The 22,371-nt window shown below is 37.7% G+C and overlaps 1 protein-coding gene across 1 annotated transcript; it reads right to left on the reverse strand.

The window, feature by feature from the left end:
- Nucleotides 1,218–17,561, reverse strand: SPINK13 (serine peptidase inhibitor, Kazal type 13 (putative)). Its single transcript, XM_005683345.3, has 5 exons — nt 17,503–17,561; nt 16,367–16,468; nt 14,432–14,469; nt 13,252–13,379; nt 1,218–1,266 (listed from the first exon to the last, which is right to left on the reverse strand). Exons 2-5 carry the CDS (start codon nt 16,434–16,436, stop codon nt 1,218–1,220), a joined length of 285 nt encoding a protein of 94 aa, XP_005683402.1. The 5' UTR covers nt 16,437–16,468; nt 17,503–17,561.

Below are 22,371 nucleotides of genomic sequence, written 5' to 3' on the forward strand. Positions count from 1 at the left end.
TTTTTATGGTTCTCTCTTTTTTATTCTATAGCAGCACAAGTTGTACCTCCCACCTCCTGTTTGGGAAAAAGATTCTGCTTTTGTTATTTTTTTGTGAGATAAAGATGGAAAGATGAAATAATGCAGTAGTCTTCAACTATATAAGATGATAAAAATTAATAAGAGAAGGTCAGTATTTTAAGAGCCTCTTTACTTTGAGGGACCCAAGAGAGCTGAAACTTTATCGCCCCAGCTCCAGAGAGCTACCCAGATGGACCCTACTGACCAGGGCACTGGAGACAGGAGGGAGAAAGGTATAAGAGGATAAAGGTCTCACCTATTAGCAGAGACGGACTGTGTATATACTGAAACAGTGATGAAGGGACTTATGTGCTTTTTCTGAACTCAGCTGGCTCAGTTCCTTCGAGTGAGTTAAAACAGTGAGGCTGGCATCTAGTGGCAGCACCAGGTACTAGGAACAGAGCACAAAAGCCTAAGGAGAGAGCTCCTCATTTTTCACTTCTCCAGATTCAATATAGTGATTTTACCTCTCTGTATTAGTTGAGATCTTTCAGCCATAAGTGACAGATTATAGACCAAGTTAAGTAAAAAAGAAAAGAGGATTTATTGACCGGTGTAATATGAATGATGGGATGGAGTGAGAATTAGGCATGCTTGAATTGAGGGTCAAATGATAAGCACTTTCTCCCTTTCTCTCAAAAAACATGCTTGTTCCCCAAAGCTCTTAACTCTTATTTATTCCTTCTATTAATATTCCCTTCTTTTCTACACTACTTAAGGTGGGCTTCATTCATGAATTTGAGGTAGAAATTCTTAAACAATTGTATTCAGGTGTAAGGGGAATATTTTCTGCTTTGTTCATGTCTTTGAGTGAGATTAGCAGGACAGGGACTGACTTTGCAGATAAACCAGCAATTTGGGATAAATTGATTCAGGGGAGTGTTCGTAAGCATATTTGATAACAGACTCAAGCAAAATGAAAGGTGACTTGAAACAATCAGTACCCAGAGATGAATACCTCCCTTTTCAGTATTGTGTTTATTTGTAATAAATGTGATACTCAGTTCTCCATTAGTTTTCTTTTGTTTCCAATGTTGTTCCAAATTTGGATAAAGCATAGAGGTGTGTTACTTATTTAATATACATATTCAAATTTCAAAAGAAATAATTTTCAGAAGTCATGAAAAGAATAAGCAAGTATAACACTCGGTTATCCATTAATCACATTTTCCATACTTTTCAAATTTAATATGAGGACCAAATTCCCTAAAGAAAAAAGAAAAAAATAAAGATTAGTATCATAAAGAAAGAGGGCTTTGCTTCACATTCCTTTCTCTTCCAAATGGAGTCCTGAGAAGGAAAGCTGCTTCTATAATTCTCTTTACCCCATCTCTTTTCCATTTCTGTTCATGACCACTACAGTTGGCACATTCCCCACCCATGTCTTAATTATTCAAAAAGTGTTCTGAAGATGACGGAGGAGTAGGTGGATGTGGAATACATCTCTCCCCATGGATACATCAAAAATACACCTTCAGACACAGAAGTGTATGCAGAACACAAGTTGAGAGTGGACAGGAGTACCTGACCAGTGGAAACGAATATATAGAACCACGCAAAACTCAATATCAAGCCCTGAGCCTTTGGAGTGAGACCACTGACTCCAAGACCCTAGACTACCAGCGAACTAACCCTAGGGAGGATCAAATAGTGAGAACTCACACAAAGGAAACCACTTGAATAAAAGACCCAGCATTACCCAACCACCAGTAGCACCCTGTGCATAATGCCTCATCTAAGCAACAAACAAAACAAAAATACAAATCCAGTCATCAGCAGACAGGATTATCACCTCAGTTAGCCTTGCCCATCAGAGGAAAAACAAACAAAAACCAGCACAAATCTCACCCTATATGAAGCTTACACAAACCACTGGACCAACCTTAGGAGGGCAGAAACCAAAAGGAAGAAAGAATTCTACCTTGAATCCTGGGAAAAGGAGACCTCAAACACAATCACTTAAAAAAAAAATAATGAAAAGGCAGAGAAATACTACACAAATGAAGGAACAAACTAGAAACACAGAAGTCCAAATAAATGAAGAGGAAATAGGTAAACTACCTGAAAAAGAATTCAGAATAATGATAGTAAAGATGATCAAAAACCTTGAAAACAGAATGGAGAAAATGCGAGAATTAATTAACAAAGACCTAGAAGAATTAAAGAATAAACAGACAAACAACACAATTACTGGAATTAAAAATACTCTAGAAGGAATCAAAAGCAGAATATCTGAAACAGAAGAACAAATCAGTGAGCTGGAAGATAAAGTGGTGGAAATAACTTCTGAAGAGCAGAATAAAGTGAAAAGAATGAAAAGAACTGAGGATAGTCTCAGAGACCTCTGGGACAATATCAAATGCACCAGCATTCGAATTATAGGGGTTCCAGAAGAAGGGGAGAAAAAGAAAGGGTATTAGAAAATTTTTGAAGAGGTTATAGTTGAAAATTTCCCCAACATGGAAAAAGAAATGGTCAATCAAGTCCAAGAGGTGCAGAGTCCCATACAGGATAAACTGAAGGAGAAGCACACCAAGACGCATACTAATCAAACTAACAATAACTAAACACAAAGAAAGAATATTAAAAGCAGCAAGGGAAAAGCAACAAGTAACATACAAGGGAAACCCCATACGTTTAACAGCTGATCTTTCAGCAGAAACTCTGCAGACCAGAAGGGAATGGCAGGATATATTTAAAATACTGAAAGGGAAAAATCTACAACCAAGATTTCTGTACCTGGCAAGGATCTCATTCAAAATTGATGGAGGAATAGAAAGCTTTTCAGACAAGTAAAAGTTAAGAGACGTTAGTACCACCAAACCAGCTTTACAGCAAATGTTAAAGGGACTTAAATATTCAAGAAATACAAGAGAAGAAAAAGACCTACAAAATCAACCCCAAACAATTAAGAAAATGACAATAGGAACATATATATCAGTAATTAATCTTAATATAAACGGATTAAATGCCCCAACCGAAAGACACAGACTGGCTGAATGGATACAAAAAGAAGACCCATATATATGTATTTATAAGAATCTCACTACAGACTTAAAGACACATATAGACTGAAAGTGAGAGGATGGAAAAATATATCCCATGCAAACAGGAAGCAAAAGAAAGCTGGAGTAGCAATCCTCATATCAGACAAAATAAATCTTAAAGTAAAGATGACAAGAGATAAGCAAGGACACTACATAATGATAAGGAGTCAATCCAAGAGGAAAACATAACAGTTGTGAATATCTATGCACCCAAAATAGGAGCACCTCAATACCTAAGACAAACACTAACAGACATAAAAGGAGAAATTGAAAATAACACAATAATAGTAGGAGATTTTAACACCCCACTCACACCAATGGACAGATCATCAAAACAGAATATTAACAAGGAAACACAAGTCTTAATGATACATTAGATGAGATGGATCTCATTGATATCTTCAAGACATTCCATCCAAATGCAGAAGAATACACCTTCTTCTCAAGTTCACATGGAACATTCTCCAGGATAGACCACATCTTGGGTCACAAATCAAACCTCAGTAAATTTAAGAAAATTGAAATCGTATCAAGCATCTTCTCCAACCACAATGCTATGAGACTAGATATCAATTACAAGGAAAAAACTGTAAGAAACACAAACACATGGAGATTAAACAATATGTTTCTGAATAACCAAGATTACTGAAGAAATCAAAAGGGAAATTAAAAAAATTTATAGAAACAAATGACAATGAAAACATGACAACTTGAAACCTATGGGATGCAGCAAAAGCAGTCCCGGGGGAAGTTTATAGCAATACAATCCTACCTCAAGAAGCAAGAAAAACATCGAATAGACAACCTAACTTTACACCTAAAACAACTGGAAAAAGAACAACAACAACAAAAAAAACACCCCAAAAATTAGTAGGAGGAAAGAATTCATAAAAATCAGAGCAGAAATAAATGAAAAAGAAATGAAAGAAACAACAGTAAAGGTTAATAAAACTAAAAGCTGGTTCTTTGAGAAGATAAAATCGATAAACCTTTAGCCAGACTCATCCAAAAAAAAAAAAAAGAGAGACAAATCAAATCAACAGAATTAGAAATTAAAAAGGAGAGGTTAGAACAGACAATGCAGAGCTCTTGCCTATCCTTCTAAAACTCTTTCAAAAAATTGCAGAGGAAGGAACACTTCCAAACTCATCACCCTCATACCAAAACTAGACAAAGACAACACACAAAAAAGAAAAGTACAGGCCACTATCACTGATGAACATAGATGCAAAAATCTTCAACAAAATTTTAGCAAACAGAATTCAGCAACACGTCAAAAAGCTCATACATCATGATCAAGTCGGGTTTATTCCATGGATGCAAGGATTCTTCAATATATGCAAATCAATCAATGTGATATACCATATTAACAAATGAAAGATAAATACCATATGATCATCTCAATAGATGCAGAAAAAGCCTTTGACAAAATTCAGCACCCATTTATGATTGAAACTCTTTAAAAAATGGGCATAGAAGGAACCTACCTCAACATAGTAAAGGCCATATATGATAAATCTACAGCAAACATTATTCTCAATGGTGAAAAACTGAAAGCACTCCTCCTAAGATCAGGAACAAGACAAGGGTGTCCACTTTAGCCACTGTTAATCAATGTAGTTCTGGAAGTCTTAGCTACAGCAATAAGAGAATAAAAAGAAATAAAAGGAATCCAGATTGGAAAAGAAGTAAAGCTCTCACTGTTTGCAGATGACATGATACTGTATATAGAAAATCCTAAAGATAGTATCAGAAAATTACTAGAGCTCATCACTGAATTTAATAAAGTTGCAGGATACAAAATCAATACACAGAAATCACTTGCATTTCTATATAACAACAATGAAAAAGCAGAAAGAGAAATTGAGGAATCAACCCCATTCACCACTGCAACAAAAAGAATAAAATATCTAGGAATAAACTTACCTAAGGAGACAAAAGAACTGTACACATAAAATTAAAAGACAATAATGAAAGAAATCAAAGATGACATAAACAGATGGAGAGATAGTCCATGTTCCTGGGTAAGAAGAATCAATACTGTGAAAATGACTGTACTACCAAATGTAATCTACAGATTCAGTGCAATCCCTATCAAATTACTGTAGGCATTTTTCACAGAATTAGAACAAAAAATTTCACAATTCATATGGAAACACAAAATACCCTGAATAGCCAAAGCAGTCTTGAAAAAGATGAATGGAGCTGGAGCAATCGACTTTACTGACTTCAAATCGTACTGCAAAGCTACAGTCATCAAGACAGTATGGTCCTGGCACAAAAACAGAAATATAGACCAATGGAACAAGATATAAACAAGAAATAAACTCATGCACACATAGGTACCTTATTTTTGACAAAGGAGGCAAGAATATAAATGGGGCAAATATAGCCTCTTCAATAAATGGTGCTGGAAAAACTGGACAGCTACTTATAAAACAATGAAATTAGAACATTCTCTAACACTATATTCAATAATGGATTAAAGACCTAAATGTAAGCCCAGATACCATAAAACTACAAAGCTTCTAGAGGAAAACATAGGCAGGACAGTCAATGACATAAACCATACCAGTATGTTTTTGGATCTCTCTCATAATAGAAAGAAAAACAAAAACAAACAAATGGGACCTAATTAAACTTAAAAGGTTTTACACAGCAAAAGAAACCATAATGAAAACAAAAAGGCAACCTAAAGGCTGGGAGAAAATATTTGCAAACATTGAGACCAATACGGGAATAATTTCCAAAATATACAAAGAGCTCATCAGCTATAAAAACAAACAAGCAACCCAATCTGGGCAGAAGATCTAAATAGATATTTCTCCAAAGAAGACATGCAGATAGTCTATATACAGAAGAAAAAATATTCAACATTGCTAGTTAAAATAGAAATGCAAATCAAAACTACAATGAGTTATCACCTTGTATCAGATAGAATGGCCATCATTATAAATAATAAATGCTAGAGAGGCTCCCCATGGAAAAGAAATGCAAAACAGCAAAATGGCTGTCTGGGGAGGCCTTACAAATAGCTGTGAAAAGAAGAGAGGTGAAAAGCAAAGGAGAAAAGGAAAGATATAAGCATCTGAATGCAGAGTTCCAAAGAATAGCAAGAAGAGATAAGAAAGCCTTCTTCAGCGATCAATGCAAAGAAATAGAGGAAAACAACAAAATGGGAAAGACTAGAGATCTCTTCAAGAAAATTAGAGATACCAAGGGAACACTTCATGCAAAGATGGGCTCGATAAAGGACAGAAATGGTATGGACCTAACAGAAGCAGAAGATATTAAGAAGAGGTGGCAAGAATACACGGAAGAACTGTACAAAAAAGATCTTCATGAAGAATATTATTGTTGTTTAGACACTAAGTCATGTCTGACTCTTTTGCAACCCCATGGACTGTAACCTGCCTGGCTTCTCGGGCCTCTCTGGTGCCTGGTAAGGCCCAGAATATTTTGAGCTTGAGTTCTATGTGTCCTTTCTAATAAATTTCTATTTGTGATGGAAAAAATAAATTAATAAAGCAGAAAAAAAAAAAAGATCTTCATGACCCAGATAATCATGATGATGTGATCACTAATCTAGAGCCAGACATCTTGGAATGTGAAGTCAAGTGGGCCTTAGAAAGCATCACTACGAACAAAGCTAGTGGAGGTAATGGAATTCCAGTTGAGCTGTTTCAAATCCTGAAAGATGATGCTGTGAAAGTGTTGCACTCAATATGCCAGCAAATTTGGAAAACTCAGCAGTGGCCACAGGACTGGAAAAGGTCAGTTTTCATTCCAATCCCAAAGAAAGGCAATGCCAAAGAATGGTCTAAATTCCACACAATGGCACTCATCTCACATGCTAGTAAAGTAATGCTCAAAATTCTCCAAGCCAGGCTTCAGCAATACGTGAACTGTGAACTTCCTGATGTTCAAGCTGCTTCTAGAAAAGGCAGAGGAACCAGAGATCAAATTGCCAAAATCTGCTGGATCATGGAAAAAGCAAGACAGTTCCAGAAAAACATCTATTTCTGCTTGATTGACTATGCCAAGGCCTTTGACTGTGTGGATCACAATAAACTGTGGAAAATTTTGAAAGAGATGGGAATACCAGACCACCTAACTTGCCTCTTGAGAAATCTGTATGCAGATCAAGAAGCAATAGTTAGAACTGGATGTGGAACCACAGACTGGTTCCAAATAGGAAAAGGAGTACATCAAGGCTGTATATTGTCAGCCTGCTTATTTAACTTCTATGCAGAGTACATCATGAGAAATGCTGGACTGGAAGAAGCACAAGTTGAAATCAAGATTGCTGGGAGAAATATCAATAACCTCAGATATGCAGATATGCACCACCCTTATGGCAGAAAGTGAAGAGGAACTAAAAAGCCTCTTGATGAAAGTGAAAGAGGAGAGCGAAAAAGTTGGCTTAAAGCTCAACATTCAGAAAACGAAGATCATGGCATCTGGTCCCATCACTTCATGGGAAATAGATGGGGAAACAGTGGAAACAGTGTCAGACTTTATTTTGGGGGGCTCCAACACTGCAGATGGTGACTGCAGCCATGAAATTAAAAGACGCCTACTCTTTGGAAGAAAAGTTATGACCAACCTAGATAGTATATTCAAAGCAGAGACATTGCTGACTAAGGTCCGTCTAGTCAAGGCTATGGTTTTTCCTGTGGTCATGTATGGATGTGACAGTGGGACTGTGAAGAAGGCTGAGTGCTGAAGAATTGATGCTTTTGAACTGTGGTGTTGGAGAAGACTCTTGAGAGTCCCTTGGACTGCAAGAAGATCCAACCAATCCATTCTGAAGGAGATCAGCCCTGGGATTTCTTTGGAAGGAATGATGCTAAAGCTGAAACTCCAGTACTTTGGCCACCTCATGCAAAGAGTTGATTCACTGGAAAAGACTCTGATGCTGGGAGGGATTGGGGGCAGGAGGAGAAGGGGACGACAGAGGATGAGATGGCTGGATGGCATCACGGACTTGATGGACGTGAGTCTGAGTGAACTCCGGCAGTTGGTGATGGACAGGAAGGCCTGGTGTGCTGCGATTCATGGGGTTGCAAAGAGTCGGACACGACTGAGCGACTGAACTGAGAGAGGGTGTAGAGAAAAAGAAACCGTTCTACACCATTGGTGGGAAAGTAAATTGGTAGAGCCTCTATGGAGACTAATATAGAGTTTCCTTAAAAAACTAAAAACAGAGTTACCATATGATCCTAGAATCCCACTTCTAGGCATATATCTAGATAAAACTCTAATTTGAAGAGACCCAAGTACCCCAAGTTTCACTGCAGCACTATTTACAGTAGCCACGACATGGAGGTAACCTAAATGTCTATCAATAGATAAGTGGATAAAGAAGATGTTGTGTGTGTATGTACACACACACACACACAATGGGACTATTACTCAACCATAGAAAAGAATGAAATAATGCCATTTGTAGCAACATGGATGGACCTAGAAATGATCATAGTAAGTTAAGTAAGTCAGAAAAAGACAAATATCATATGATATCACTTATATGTGGACTCTTAAAAATGATACAAATAAACTTATTTACAAAACAGAAATAGACTCATAGAAGAATAATTGATGCTTTTGAACTGTGGTGTTGGAAAACACTCTTGAGAGTCCGTTGGACTTCAAGGAGATCCAACCAGTCCATCCTAAAGGAGATCAGGCCTGGGTGTTCTTTGGAAGGACTGATGTTGAAGCTGAAACTCCAATACTTTGACCACCTGATGTGAACAGCTGACTCATTTGAAAAGACCCTGATGTTGGGAAAGATTGAGGGCAGGAGGAGAAGGGGACAACAGAGGATAAGATGGTTGGATGGCATCACTGATTCAATGGAGATGGGTTTGAGTGAACTCCAGGAGTTGGTAATAGACAGGGAGGCCTGGTGTGCTGCTGTTCATGGGGTCGCAAAGTGTCAGACATGACTGAGCGACTGAACTGATATGTGGAATCTTAAAAATAATACAAATAAACTTATTTACAAAACATAAATAGACTCATAGACATAGAAAAAGCTTAGGATTACCAAAAGGGATAGGAGGTTTGGGGAATAAATTAGGAGTTTAGGATTAACATATACATACTAATATGTATATAATTATTATTTTATAATACTTTAAATAACATTTATTATAGTATATAATATAATTATATAATAATAATAGTTATTATTAATTTTGGATTGGATCCAAATTGGGAAAGGAGTACATCAAGGCTGTATATTGTCACCCTGCTTATTTAACTTATATGCTGAGTACATCATGCAAAATGCTGGGCTGGATGAGGCACAAGCTGGAATCAAGATTGCCAGGAGAAATATCAATAACCTCAGATATGCAGATGACACCATATTTATGGCAGAAACTAAAGAGCCTCTTGATGAAAGCGAAAGAGTTGAGAGTGAAAAAGCTGGCTTAAAACTCAACCTTCAGAAAACTAAGATCATGACATCCAGTTCCATCACAACGTTGCAAATAGATGGGGAAACAATGAAAACAGTGACAGACTATTTCCAAATAGTCTATCACTATCTGCAGTAATCTCCAAAATCACTGCAGATGATGACTACAGCCATGAAATTAAAAGATGCTTGCTCCTTGGAAGAAGAACTATGACCAATCTAGATAGCATATTGAAAAGCAGAGACATTACTTTGCCAACAATGGTTTGTCTAGTCAAAGCTATGGTTTTTTCAGTAGTCATGTATGGATGTGAGAGATAGGCTATGCAGAAAGCTGAGCAGTGAAGAACTGATGCTTTTGAACTGTGGTGTTGGAGAAGACTCTTGAGAGTCCCTTGGACTGCAACGAGATCCAACCAGTCCATCCTAAAGGAAATCAGTCCTGTATATTCATTGGAAGAACTGGGGCTGAAGCTGAAACTCTAATACTTTGGGCACCTGATGTGGAGAACTGACTCACTAGTAAAGACCCTCATGCTAGAAAAGATAGAAGGCAGGAGGAGAAGGGGATGACATAGGATAAGAAGGTTGGATGGTATCACCAACTCAATGGACATGAGTTTGAGCAAGCTCTGAGACTTGGTGATGGACAGGGAAGCCTGGTGTGCTGCAGTCCATGGGATCACAAAGAGTCAGACACGACTGAGCGACTGAATTGAACTGATATATAAAATAGATAAAAAAAGGACCTACTGTTTAGCACTGGTAACTATACACAGTATCTGGCCTAGAGAATTCCATGGACTTTATAGTCCATGGAGTCGCATAGAGTTGGACATGACTGAGTGGCTTTCACTTTCACATAATAGAAAAGAATCTGAAAAACACCACACACACACACACACACACACACACACACACATGGGGAGGGGGAGGGAGCAGAGAAAGAAAGGAGGGGAGAAAAATCTGTGTGGAAAAAAAAATTCTATCCTGTAACTGCCTCTTCTATCAAATGACTCTCCATCCTAATCCCCATATTAGGCTTACATTTGATATACATTTGATTTTCTCTCTTGGTTCAGGGGTTTCAAACATAATTGTTTGTAGGAGCCAAGCTGGTAATATAAGTAAGTGAATTGGGCCACCTTCCCACGATAGAGAGAGGTGGGACTGTGGCTTTCTGAGACACCTGGACTCCATTTGGATGGAGAGTTGCTACTAGATAACTGTTGATTTTCTTGCAAGTGAAGTCCTAGCTTCACTTTGTATTTTTAGAAATAAATTAGAAATCTGTATTTTTAGGTAAAATCTGATTTTTTAAAATCATGTCAACTATAAAAATTTAGTGATATACTGTTCTGGTTAAACAGAAGCAATACTGTTTTCTATTTCCATGAATTTTCTTATGCAATATTTCTTCTTGGCACATAAGACCACAAATTTATGAAGAGTTGGGGATGTGTTTCATACAATTGTGTTTTCTTGGTAGTTATTCTTAGGGCCCTACACTGAGTAGGCTTGTATTTTCCAGTTTTCTTTTTTCTTTTCTTTTTCTGAGGGATTTACATTGTTCATAAATGGTAGATATCTCTCAGGATTATGATTCCAATTTATCAGAATTTTTCTTCAAAACACTAGCTAAGGGCAAAGACAGCCTTAGTGTTTTGACTGCCTCCCTCACTCCAAGAACATCAGGACTGTTCTTTTTGCCCTGAATACAGAAATGGCATAAAGGCCAAGTTTATACATGCAAGTCACAGTGAGAATTAAAACAAATACAGAGTCTCCTGTACCATCCCTGCCATTGGCATAAATATTATCTGGCACACTTATAAAATGGAAAAGAAAGAAAAATGAAAAAGAGAGGGGGAAGGAAAGAAAGAAAGGAGGGAGGAAAGAAAGGAGAGAGAAAGAGCCAGAATAGATCAGAGGCATGATCTTAGAATTTCTAAAACTTTCTCAAGTCTCCCAGTTGAGGCTGAAGAAAATCTCAGAACCATCTTTGAGAAGTCATTGGGTTGTAGCATCTTGGAGAATCAAGCCCACAATGTAATTCTGCATCAACCTATTCTAATTTCCAAAAGCCCAGGCCATTCTGGGTAGGTCCTTCTTATGCTGGTCATTGTAGTGGTGTGCACCCAAATACCAGACAGTATGAAAAAAGCTTATGTGTAAGAACTAAGAAGACACTTCCAAGTTTCTTGCCTAATTATCCCTGCCTGAGAAAGTGACAACCACCATATTATGTAATTTAATCTTCTACATAGTCTGACAATATTCATGAATTCTCATTCTTCTTTCTTAGAAATCAGTGGTAGATGCTTGTTTAATTCACATTTTTCAGTTTCCAATTCTTTCCTTTAAAGTCATCCTCTGAGGCTACTACTTGCTGTGAAGATGAGTTAGTATTACTTTCATTGGACTAATTTCTACACCTTGTTTCCTTCAGTGCTCAGAAATAATTCTCTTGGCGTGGTAGCATGATGCCAGAAATCCATGAAGATTCTTCTCAAAGAAAGATAGGCATAAAGGAGTTAGCTCAGCAGACTCAAGATGCTCAAATCAATTCAAAGGAAGTAGCCTATAAACCCTTGGGATAGTCTGCCTAAGAATAACTTTGTAACCTAGGGCCATAGGCCATGCCAGATAGTTTACCCTCTGGTGAATGTTTTTGTTTAGCTGTGCTGCTAAGTCACTCTGTATCAGTTTAACTCCTGAGGGGAGGGGGCTCGAGACTAGTAGTTGTCAGTCGAGTAGGTGCTGCCTGTCCCCATTAAAAAGCCTAGACACCAAAGCTTTTGTGGGTTTCCCAGGTTGGCAATACTTTATACAAGTTATGACACATCATAGCTGGGAGAATTTAAGCACTACCTTTGTGACTGTCCTGGTAGAGCACAACTGGAAGATGGTGCTTGATCTCCCAGACTCAACCCAGTGAGTTTTCTGCCTTTGCTGATTTTATTCCATATCCTTTCATTGTAATAAACTGGTACCATGCATATAACGGCTTTTCTGACTTCTATGAGTCCTACTAGGGAATCATCAAACTTGAGGGTACTCTTAGAAACTCCCAACAGAGAGGATCTCATAGGTCATGAAAGAGTTACTTACAAGACACAAGATTGATTTGTAAAAACAATTTCAAATAGAGCTAAAACATATTACAAGTAATATTATTTTTAATCTAAATTTCCCATTGAATTTATTTGAAAGGCAAAAAAATATTAAAAGTTCACTGTCAATTTTTACTCATGTGTTACTCATGTGTATATCTACACTTGTGTTTTTGTCTATGTCTGTATCTATGTCTGTATCAGTACCTGTATTTATTTCTTCCAAGCTAAGGTATGGGTGCTATTCATAGGTATGTCACTGTAAGTTGTTAAAGAAAATTTGATTTTTTAAAAATGGATTTCTATTTATGCTTGTATGATCTATAGACTATCTACTAATATGATCTCTGTACAATTCTGCCAAAATATTGTGTAAGCTTTTTATCTTTTGTTTATAAATGAGTCAACTTTGAATGCTAACTAAATTTTTTAAAAAAGACTTTTCTCTTTACTATATGTAAAGTCTTCCAGTCTTTTGTGAACCAATGGAGGCTATTAAAAAAAAAAATCCATGAATCAGCAAATCCAGTTCCTTGCTAAAATTATTGGAAATTTCTGTGGAGAAATATAGAGAAAAAATAATGGTATCTTATTTTGAACTTACCACTGATCAACACAAAGGAAACACTCATTCTTGTAAGTGAGGCCATTTGTCCCACAAACATATGCTGTCACTTCAGGACAGTCTGCATCATAAAGAGGATCCAGTGGGTAATATATTTTACACGGGGGCTGCAAACATCATAAAATATCGTGTGAATAACAACTGATCAACTTTCCCTCATCTATTTCTGGCCTGTCACTTCTGCCCTGCATAAAAGTAATATCAGATGTTACTAGTTAATGGATGTTAATGGATCTTTCTCAAGATTTCGTCTCCTTTGGGCTTTAGTTAGGCAAGTTTCTTTTCTGACTACAAAGTCCTCACCCATTCATCATCTGTTGAAGCCATAAACAGTGTAATAACTCAGTTTAAACCCCAAATGGAAAGTTCTTTAAACTTGGAGTCCCCATGCCAGTAACTCAGAAGTTTGTGAGTAGAGATAGCTATGTGAACTCCTAGAATACAAGGGTTTAAATGTAGTTCTTAAGAGTGAGGGTTCTGTATTGAGACTGGGATTAAATTCTGAACGTGTGCTTAGCTTCTCAGTTGTAGCCAACTCTTTGCAACCCTTTGTACTGTAGCCAGCCAGATTATTCTGTCCATGGGATTTCCCAGACAAAAATATTGGAGAGGGTTACCATTTCATTCTCCCAGGGATCTTCCCAATTCAAGGATCAAACTGTATCTCCTTGGTCTCCTGCATTGCAGGTAGATTCTTGACCCACTGAGCTATTGTACCACTGTTAAACTTTTTAAGTGTTAGTCGCTCAGTTGTGCCCAACTCTTTGTGACCCCATGGACTGCAGCTCACCAGGCTCCTCAGTCCATGAGATTTTCCAGGCAATGAGGCTGGAGTGGGTTGCCATTTCCTTCTCCAGGGGATCTCCCCAACCCAGGGATCGAACCCAGGTCTCCTGCGCTGGATGCAGATTCTTTACCGAGTGAGCTACAAGCCTTGGACAAGTGACAGGGATTATTTCATTTAACGTTCAGAGATGCATTTTATTATTATAATGCTTATGCTACATGGGGGTAAATTTAAGCCTGACAGGGTTAAGTTACATGCCCAAAGTCACACAGAAAACTTCCTTTCTACTTTACCACTATGAAGTTTGAGATCCCTCGAAGAGAGTGATCAGATTAAAATAAAAATTCAGAACTGCTATAAATTTAAATTTACCTCAGGCCATTCAGAGTAATCATGTGGTTTGAAGAGTTCTGCAAATAAAGAACAGACACAATAGGTTAGTAGTTCTCCACGGAATTTGATTTCACTCACTGAAGTTACTGAAGGATAAAGAAATGTAATGTAGTTACTTATTTGCACAAAGTGTACAAAATAATTTATGGCAATAAAATTTGTAGGTGGTCTGCCTTTGTTAATTACTTCATCCATTTATTTATTCTCTACTTCTTTTTCACAGTCCTAACTTCATTTATAAATTTGCTGTGTCATTGAAGAAAGAGTAAAAACTATTTGGGGTTATATGATCTGAACATAAAAAATAAAACTATTCAAAGATCAGAATACAACACAACTGAATTGCTCTTTAATCTTAACGTAGGAAAGACTTTCTGGTAATGGTTCATTGATCTCTGTGCAATAACAGAAATAACTGATACACTTTATGACATTCAAATAAAAGTAACTTTTTCATGACAAAATATAAACTAAAAAATTCTGATAAACTGGAAAAAATATTTGCAACACCTATCATAAAGGGTTCATATATACACACAAACCCCAAAGATATGGAAATGACCCTTAAATTTGTAAAAGATATTTAAATGCAGTATGATAAGAAAAATGCTATAAAACTATATTGAAATACCATCTATTACTGGTGGGAATGCAGATTCGCACAACTTTTGTGAAGTGAAATTTGGCAATGTTGAACAAAACTACTTTGCATTCATATTTGATCACAATTCAGGGAATATACCCTGAAGATAACCTTCCAACAATAGAAAAATATATATGCATAAGATTATTTATTGCAGCATTGTTTTTACTGCAAAATATTGGATGCAAACTAATGCCTGTACACCTAAAGACTGACTGAATAAACTTTGGTATATTCATCCAATAAAGTTTTATGCAGTTGCATAAAAGAATGAGGAAATCCCTGTAAACTGATATGCACTGGTTTTCAAGACATTCTTAAATTGGGAAAAGCATGATGCAAGTAGGTACCTATACTATGCTATCTTTTATGTAATAAGTAGGAAGAATGACAAAATGTATGTATGTATGTTTATTTGAGCAAAAAGAAACACAGAAAAAATAAACCAGAGACTAATAAGATTGGTTACATAAAGGATAAGGATGGAATTGCAGTAGAAGGTGAAGGGTTTGAAGGTAATGACTCTCTGAGTCTAAACTTTTGTTCGTTTCATTTTTGTCATGTTCAAAATAATTTTAAATTGCATTTTGATTTTTCTTGACCCATGGATTATATAGAAATGTGTTATTTATTTGATTTCAAAATAATGGAAGATATTCCATAGTAACTCCTTTTCTAATGTGTGTGTGCGTGCTCAGTCACTCAGTCATGTCTGATTCTTTGTGACCCCCGTGGACTGTAGCCTGTCAGGCTCCTCTGTACATGGGATTATCTAGGCAAAAATACTGGAGTTGCCATTTCCTCCTTTAGAGGATCTTCCCATTGCAGGGATTGAACCTGTGTCTCCTGCATCTCCTGCATCGGCAGCAGATTCTTTCACTGCTGAGCCACGAGGGGAGCTCTCCCTTTCCATAGTGCTGTGCTCAGTCACTCAGTCATGTCTGATTCTGTGTGATCCCATGGACTTTAGCCTGCCAGGCTCCTCTGTCCAAGGGATTCTCCAGGCAAGAATACTGGAATGGGTTGCCATGCCCTTCTCCAGGGGATCTTCCAAACCTAGGAGTCGAACCCAGGTCTCCCATATTACAGGCAGAGTCTTTACCATCTGAGCCACCAGGGAAGCCCCCCTTTCTGACAGTGATACCCAATTGGTATTATCAAGCCCAAAGGCCTATGTTTCAGCAAAATTTTCCCATCCAGTCACAAATGACTCTTTTTCTTTTCTACAATGAAAAGAAAAAAACAGGTGTTTTGCTCCTAAGTTTGCTTACCTGAAAAAACAATATGTGCCAAAGTGGAGGATTCCAGGAAAAATATGATCATACAGGGAAAGGCAGTCATTTGATCTCATCTAATGCCCTGCTTGGAGAGGCCTGTGGAAATGCTCAAGATAGTTTATTCATCATTTCTTGCACAGCTGTCTTTCCAAACCTAAGATAACCCACTACTCTGAATTGAACTTGGTCATGGTGGTCTCAAACTGGCCTGGTCTCTAGGGATTCAGACCTAAGAAGGCTCTTCTGCCCTGAAGAGGGAAAGAAACCATTAAAATAACTTTTTTCCCCCAGCCAGCAAGCATTGTGTTATTACAATCTGTTTTGACTTGGAAGAAGAATTAGCCTCAAGGCTATCACCAGGACTGAACCCAGGCATGTTACATATAAATGGATTTATCCTACAACATAAAGTAAGGTTAATGAATATGGATACTTTAAGAATTCTGAGAAAAAAGGTATGATCTGAGGACTATCTTGTACAATCAGAGCTATGTCACTTTATAATGCACATTGTTTGATTCCCTAGGGTAGACCAATTTGTGCCACACTGAAATGCTCTGTTTCCTAGTTAAGTTTCTTCATCCAGGCCATTTACATGTGCTCAAATACAAAGAATAGATTGAAAGTGGAATTGTTGGTCTGGTGATCATAAAGATTGTGTATACCTTTCCTAATAGATGAATCAAGATAGTTGATATTAATCGTTTTTTGATTCATATATAGGTACACATGATTTAATGACATCTATCAGTGAGATCCAAGTTCAAATTCTAGCTTCAACAGTTTTTAGAAGTGTGAGCCTCAGAAAAAGTGTGAACATCATAGGATATTGAGAATATCAACTGATAATGGTATCAATATAAGTGGAGTTTCTTTTGTAAGAAAGGAAATATTTAGCCCAGAGAGAAGATAATTTCCAAGTTATTTACACTCAACTTCCTTATGCCCTACTCTATTCATTCTGTCTCTTCTCCAAATTGCAGTTGGTGGGCACGTAGGGAAGTAAGGGAGATCCATATTAGCCGTACAGAGGAAACAAAAGCGGGTGATGGAGGAAAACAAACATAATGACAGAGAAGAGAGAGAGATACAATCACTGACTTAGACTAAGAATCTGAAGAGCTGTTTACCTGAATAGGCTTGCTGCAAAAGCCTACTGTAGTTACCCTGAGGTCACAGCTAGCCTTGAGCAAAGTTACTGTTCAGTGAGTCTGTGGCTAGGGGCATATTGAGCAGAGGAGGCTGGCTCCCTGCTCAGTTGAGCAACCAATTGTTTGGCAAGAACCACCTCCTCTGATGTTTCATGCTCCAGCAGGCAGGGACACACATGGATGTTCTGTACTTGTGGTTTTTGATTGTGGATCATGAGGACAAGATGACATTTGCAAAGCAGATTAATTACCTACCTCATTCCAGACAATCTGGTTTACATTTTACTAGATACAAGACTGGTTCTTTTTCCTGGTGTCTGCCTCCAGAGGTCGCTTAGCCCATCCTGCTTCTCAGAAGGTTTATCTGTTTTGTTCTTTCTAGGACAGGATTTCTGACATCAGCCAGGGAAACTCCAGCACCACAACTAATAATCTCCGCAATACCTTAGTCTTCTGATGTTTTCATTTTTTTCCTTCCACTCCATCTTAATGTTGGCAAGTGTGAAAATTTGCCATTATGTGGAAAATTTCTCTCTCACACACTTTAAGCTCTCCTAGAGTAGTCTGTTGGTGTACCTTCTGCTGTTTGTCTTCCCTTCTCAGCCTGAGTCCCATAAACTGACATTTATATTAGCCCCTTGGCATGACCATATTTTCTTGACATCCTACTCTTGATTCTTCCCTCCTTCTTCCAAGCTGGGATAAATTCAGCATCCTGTTTTCCTGTCCCAGACCTTGACTGTGGAACAAGGAGAAAAAATTCCATACAATGAACTCTACAATCCTGCTATCATTACTGCCTATCTAGGCCCTCTAGACTCCTAAAGAGGCCTCTTATTTTAATGTCAGATTGCTACCTATGCCACCCATCTCCATACAATTTCCTTTTTTTATCTAACTTTTTTCAGCAAAACGCACCTCCACATTACTTTGAATAGTAAATTTCACCTCTTCTTTACGGAATAGGGAAAACTCAGGATGAACTAGCTCCACTTCCCCCCACCCCCACCCCTAGCCCCTGCCTTGTAATTCTGGTAATTTATCATCTACATTTCTGTATTTATCCTTCTCTCCACATCAGCTTACCTAGGGACTTACACATTCATCCATTCCTTTCTTTTTGCCAGTACCTGGCTATGTGGTTTACATTTCCCATCATATTTATTCCTCACAGTAATCCCATGAGGCTTACATAGTTCTACAACTTGTAAAGGAAAAGGAAACAGAGGCTGAAAGGACTAAATTCATGTGCTGAAACTAACTAACTACTAACAAAGTTACAAATGGACAGAGATGGGATTCAAGCACAGGTACCTTTAACTCCAAAGGTACTTCCGCTACTTTTAAGTTTTCTTTCATTTTAGAGAATGAAATTCCCCTTTAATTTACTATCTATAATTTTCTGAGACTAGTACCATGAACATCTTGTGTGACACCCTGTGCCTTTCTTGGCAGTATCTTTGCTTCTAACTCCTTCTCTCCACGGTCAGTACTCTTAATCTCTCCACAATACTATCCCTCCCCCACACCACCCTCCCCAAGTAATTAGTTTGCATGCTTTGGAACAGAAAAATTCTATCTTTACCCAATTTTTACCTTGCAACTGCGGTATATTGCAGGGCTTTGTTTTTTAAATCAATTAATAAATATACAGTAATATGTACAGAAGGAAGGAAGAAAGAAATCTATCCATTTTTGAAAATCGTGTTCTTGGATATTCTTGGGAGTATCATCACAGATATATTTTAGACACACTATATCTAGTCCACAAGACATAATCTTACTGGAATTTTTATTAGTCACATACATTTGGTAAAAAGTAACATCTCATGAGAAGAGTTGACTCATTGGAAAAGACTCTGATGCTGGGAGGGATTGGGGGCAGGAGGAGAAGGGGACGACAGAGGATGAGCTAGCTGGATGGCATCACAGACTCGATGGATGTGAGTCTGAGTGAACTCCGGGAGATGGTGATGAACAGGGAGGCCTGGTGTGCTGCGATTCATGGGGTTGCAAAGAGTCGGACACGACTGAGTGACTGAACTGAACTGAACTGAACATCTTTATAATAGTTTCTTTTTACACTAATATGTTTTATTACAAAAGGTTCAAATAGACACAAAAATATAGAAAATAATATAATGAGCTCATATATACCTATCATATGGATTCAGTAATTATCAAGATTGGCACTTTTGCTTTACCTATTCAATTTTTTAGAAAAATGCTAAAGCATTATAAAGTGTTCCAGGCTTTGTCATTTCTTCCCTACAACTTCAACTGGCATCTCTCATACAGAGAATTATTTTCTCAAATAATCTTACTGAGATTCACACATTTAACGATTTAGCATTAAGAGTAATTCGCATCATCTGAAGTAATGGCTTTTTGTAATCAAATTGCCCTATTACCTCAAACTTGTTTACAGTTTGAGTAAAAATCCAAAGAAGGCCCACTTGACACTTGTCTCTTACAACCCTTAATGCAGAGCAGTTTCCTTCTCTTCTCATTGTTTCTCTGTGCCATTGACTTGTTTGAACAGGGTCAGTTTTTTTCATAGAACCACATTTTGCATTTGCCTCTTAGCTTCCTTGTGATATTTTTAAACTCTTCCTCTGTATCAAAATACACTTCTGAATTGTCGGTCTTCTACTTATAAATGCCTTTCTTGAACAAGATGAATAAGTTAGGGGAATTTATTGGGGTGAACATAAGCTTTATTTTTCTCAGATGAGTAGAACTAAAATTAAAAAAAATTTATCGGATTTTAGTTGATTTACAATGTTGTGTTAAGTTTCAGATGCATAGCAAAGTGATTCGGTTATACATATACATATATTTATTCTTTTCCAAATTCTTTTCTTATATAGGCTTTTTACAGACTATTGAGAAGAGTTCACTGTGCTATACAGTAAGTCCCTGTTGGTTATCCATCTTATATATAGTAGTCTGTATGTGTTAATCCCAACATCCTAATTTATCCCTCTCCATCCATGTTGTCCCTCTGGTAGAGATGTTTGTTTTGAAATTTGTGAGTCTGTTTCTGGTTTGTAAAGAAGTTCATTTGTATCATTCTTTAAAAATTAGATTTCACATGTGAGTGATATGTCTTTAACTTATTTCATTTAGATAATAATATGTTGGTCCATCCATGTTGCTGCAAATGGCATTAGTTCATTCTTTTTTATGACTGAGTAATACTCCATAGTATATATGTAATAGCTTAGCTTATGGTGAATGGTGCCAGTATCTGTGGTCTCTGAAGGAGGAAATTTCACTCCAGTATCCAAAAGATGTGGTCTCAGTAACTCAAGATTTGTGTAATAAGCTTTTATTAGAGTGAAAAGTATAGAGAAAGCCTCCAGCAAAAGATACTGGCAGAGGGTAAAAGAATACCCACCTCACTAGTTTAAACAAGGCATTATATGCTTTTCAACTGGCTGCTGAGGACAGATAAAAAGAATGCCTCAAGGTTGGTAAAGTTCCACTAGACCCTGTCCCAAGGCATACACCCTGATATAACTTTGACACATATTAGCCAGGGATAACAGGTTCCAGGCAACTTCTCTGGACAAGATGTACTGTTGCTGTGTAATTAGGGGAAGTCTTGAGAAATAGATTCCCAAGCAAGATTTGATACAATTATAATCATTAACATAGAGACACAGAGTCTAAAAAAAGCATTCCCATGAGCAAGATATATTATACTTAAAGAAAGGCCAGTTTTCAAATGAAATATATTGTTGCAAAGTTTACACAGAGCTTTCTTTTTTCCTTTTAAATAAGCATGTCCTTGAGCAAGAGAGTTCCAGGAAAACATCTATTTCTGCTTTATTGACTATGCCAAAGCCTTTGACTGTGTGGATCACAATAAACTGTGGAAAATTCTGAAAGAGATAGGAATACCAGACCACCTGACCTGCCTCTTGAGAAACCTGTATGCAGGTCAGGAAGCAGCAGTTTGAACTGGACATGGAACAACAGACTGGTTCCAAATAGGAAAAGGAGTACGTCAAGGCTGTATATTGTGACCCTGCTTATTTAACTTATATGCAGAGTACATCATGGGAAAAGCTGGGCTGGAGGAAGCACTAGCTGGAATCAAGATTACCAGGAGAAATATCAATAACCTCAGATATGTAGATGACACCATGCTTATGGCAGAAAGTGAAGAACTAAAGAGTCTCTTGATGAAAGTGAAAGAGGAGAGTGAAAAAATTGGCTTAAAACTCAACATTCAGAAAACGAAGATCATGGCATATGGTCCCATCACTTCATGGGAAATAGATGGGGAAAGAGTGGAAACAGTGGCTGTTTTATTTTTCTGGGCTCCAAAATCACTGCAGATGGTGACTGCAGCCACGAACTTAAAAGACGCTTACTCCTTGAAAGGAAAGTTATGGCCAACCTAGACAGCATATTGAAAAGCAGAGACCTTACTTTGCCAACAAAGGTCTGTCTAGTCAAGGCTATGGTTTTTCCAGTGGTCATGCATAGATGTGAGAGTTGGACTATTAAGAAAGCTGAGTGCAGAAGTATTGATGTTTTTGAACTATGGTGCTGGGGAAGTCTTGAGAGTCCCTTGGACTGCAGGGAGATCCAACCAGTGCACCTAAAGGAGATCAGTCCTGGGTGTTCTTTGGTAGGACTGATGTTGAAGCTGAAACTCCAACACTTTGGCAATCCTGATGCGAAGGGCTGACTCATTTGAAAAGACCCTGATACTGCATCAGATTGAGGGCAGGGGGAGAAGGGGACAGCAGAGGATGAGATGGTTGGATGGCATCACTGACTCAATGGACATGGGTTTGGGTGAACTCCTGGAGTTGGTGATGGACAGGGAAGCCT

Source organism: Capra hircus, chromosome 7 (assembly GCF_001704415.2).
Source record: "Capra hircus breed San Clemente chromosome 7, ASM170441v1, whole genome shotgun sequence".
In the NCBI taxonomy this organism is placed as follows: domain Eukaryota; kingdom Metazoa; phylum Chordata; class Mammalia; order Artiodactyla; family Bovidae; genus Capra; species Capra hircus.

Coding starts and splice junctions, on each gene's coding strand:
- SPINK13 (XM_005683345.3), bottom strand. CDS start 16,436: ATGACTGCCTTTCCCTGTATGATCATATTTTTCCTGGAATCCTCCACT. Junction 13,380..14,431: donor ATTACTCTGAATGGCCTGAG/GTAAATTTAAAT, acceptor TGATGTTTGCAG/CCCCCGTGTAAAATATATTA. Junction 1,267..13,251: donor TTCCTTTGTGTTGATCAGTG/GTAAGTTCAAAA, acceptor TTTTTTCTTTAG/GGAATTTGGTCCTCATATTA.